At 60.5% G+C, this 942-nt stretch overlaps 1 protein-coding gene across 1 annotated transcript in view; it reads left to right on the forward strand.

The window, feature by feature from the left end:
• Window positions 1-937, forward strand: part of LOC104492890 (ephrin-B1-like) — a gene marked incomplete at its 3' end in the record, with an annotated part of 16901 nt that extends 15964 nt beyond the window's left edge. The window contains exon 3 of the mRNA XM_010135493.1: window positions 765-937. Coding sequence (XP_010133795.1) covers window positions 765-937 — 173 coding nt within the window. The remainder of the gene's footprint in view (window positions 1-764) is intronic.
• Between the last annotated feature and the right edge of the window lie 5 nt (window positions 938-942).

Consider the following 942-nt stretch of genomic DNA (forward strand, 5'->3'; position numbering starts at 1 on the left):
CTCCTCGCCTCAGCCCCGCGCCTTCTGGCTGGAGACCAGGCTGCGGTGCGGAGCAGCTCGGGTTTGTTTTCTCAGCTCCGGTATGTCCTGGCAGGAGCTTTGCAGGGAAGTGCTGTTTCAGCACTCTCCTCCTCCTCCTCGCTGCCCATCTGTTCCTCCCAGTACATCTGAGGGGGCCTGGAGGAGGTGAGGTCCTCGGGTTTTTGAGCTGAGCCAGTGTGAAAGCCCTTTGAAGGTGATTTCATGAGTTCCTGACCCTGCTGAGAGAAAAGTGAAATCGGATGAAGGAGGGAAGAGTTGCTCCTTTCTTCTTGCCCAGTATGGCCAGCCAAGTGCTCTCCCCTCTGGGGGCTGGGGCTGCCCTGGCCTGGGGGTCAGGAATCAGGTATCACGGGGTTGCAGGTATCGGAGCCCACCTTCACCAGAGCCACCAGGTCTGTTGTGGAGCTCCCAGCACCCAGACGGGTTGTCACCCAGACACCAGCAGTGCTCGGTTACATCGGCCGGAAGGTGGAAAGAGGGAGCAGCAATGCAGGGTGAGAGGGCATTTGGCATCCTCTGCGGATGTTCAGAGCTCCTGCCTGCCCTCCCAGTGCCTGCAGGCTGGCCTGAAAGGGATGTGTGGGTCTAACTGGGGAGGGAAGATGGGGAGATGCTGCTCCCCTCCCCAGGCAGCATGGGGGGAAGCTGTTGTGCCAAGTTTGGGGGATGAGGAGGGGGTCCCACAGACAGTTCGCCCAGGGTTTGTCCGCGATGGTGCAGAGGTGGGGCGCAGGCTACTGACACCCCTCTCCCCTCGCCTTCCGTCAACCAGGACGGCCAGGAGACCCAAGGTCCCAGCGATGGCTTCTTGAGCTCCAAGGTGGCCGTCTTTGCGGCCATTGGCGCCGGCTGCGTCATCTTCATCCTCATCATCATCTTCCTTGTCGTCCTCCTGATAAA

The sequence above is a fragment of the Buceros rhinoceros genome, unplaced genomic scaffold, assembly GCF_000710305.1.
Source record: "Buceros rhinoceros silvestris isolate BGI_N320 unplaced genomic scaffold, ASM71030v1 scaffold13574, whole genome shotgun sequence".
Lineage (NCBI taxonomy): Eukaryota > Metazoa > Chordata > Aves > Bucerotiformes > Bucerotidae > Buceros > Buceros rhinoceros.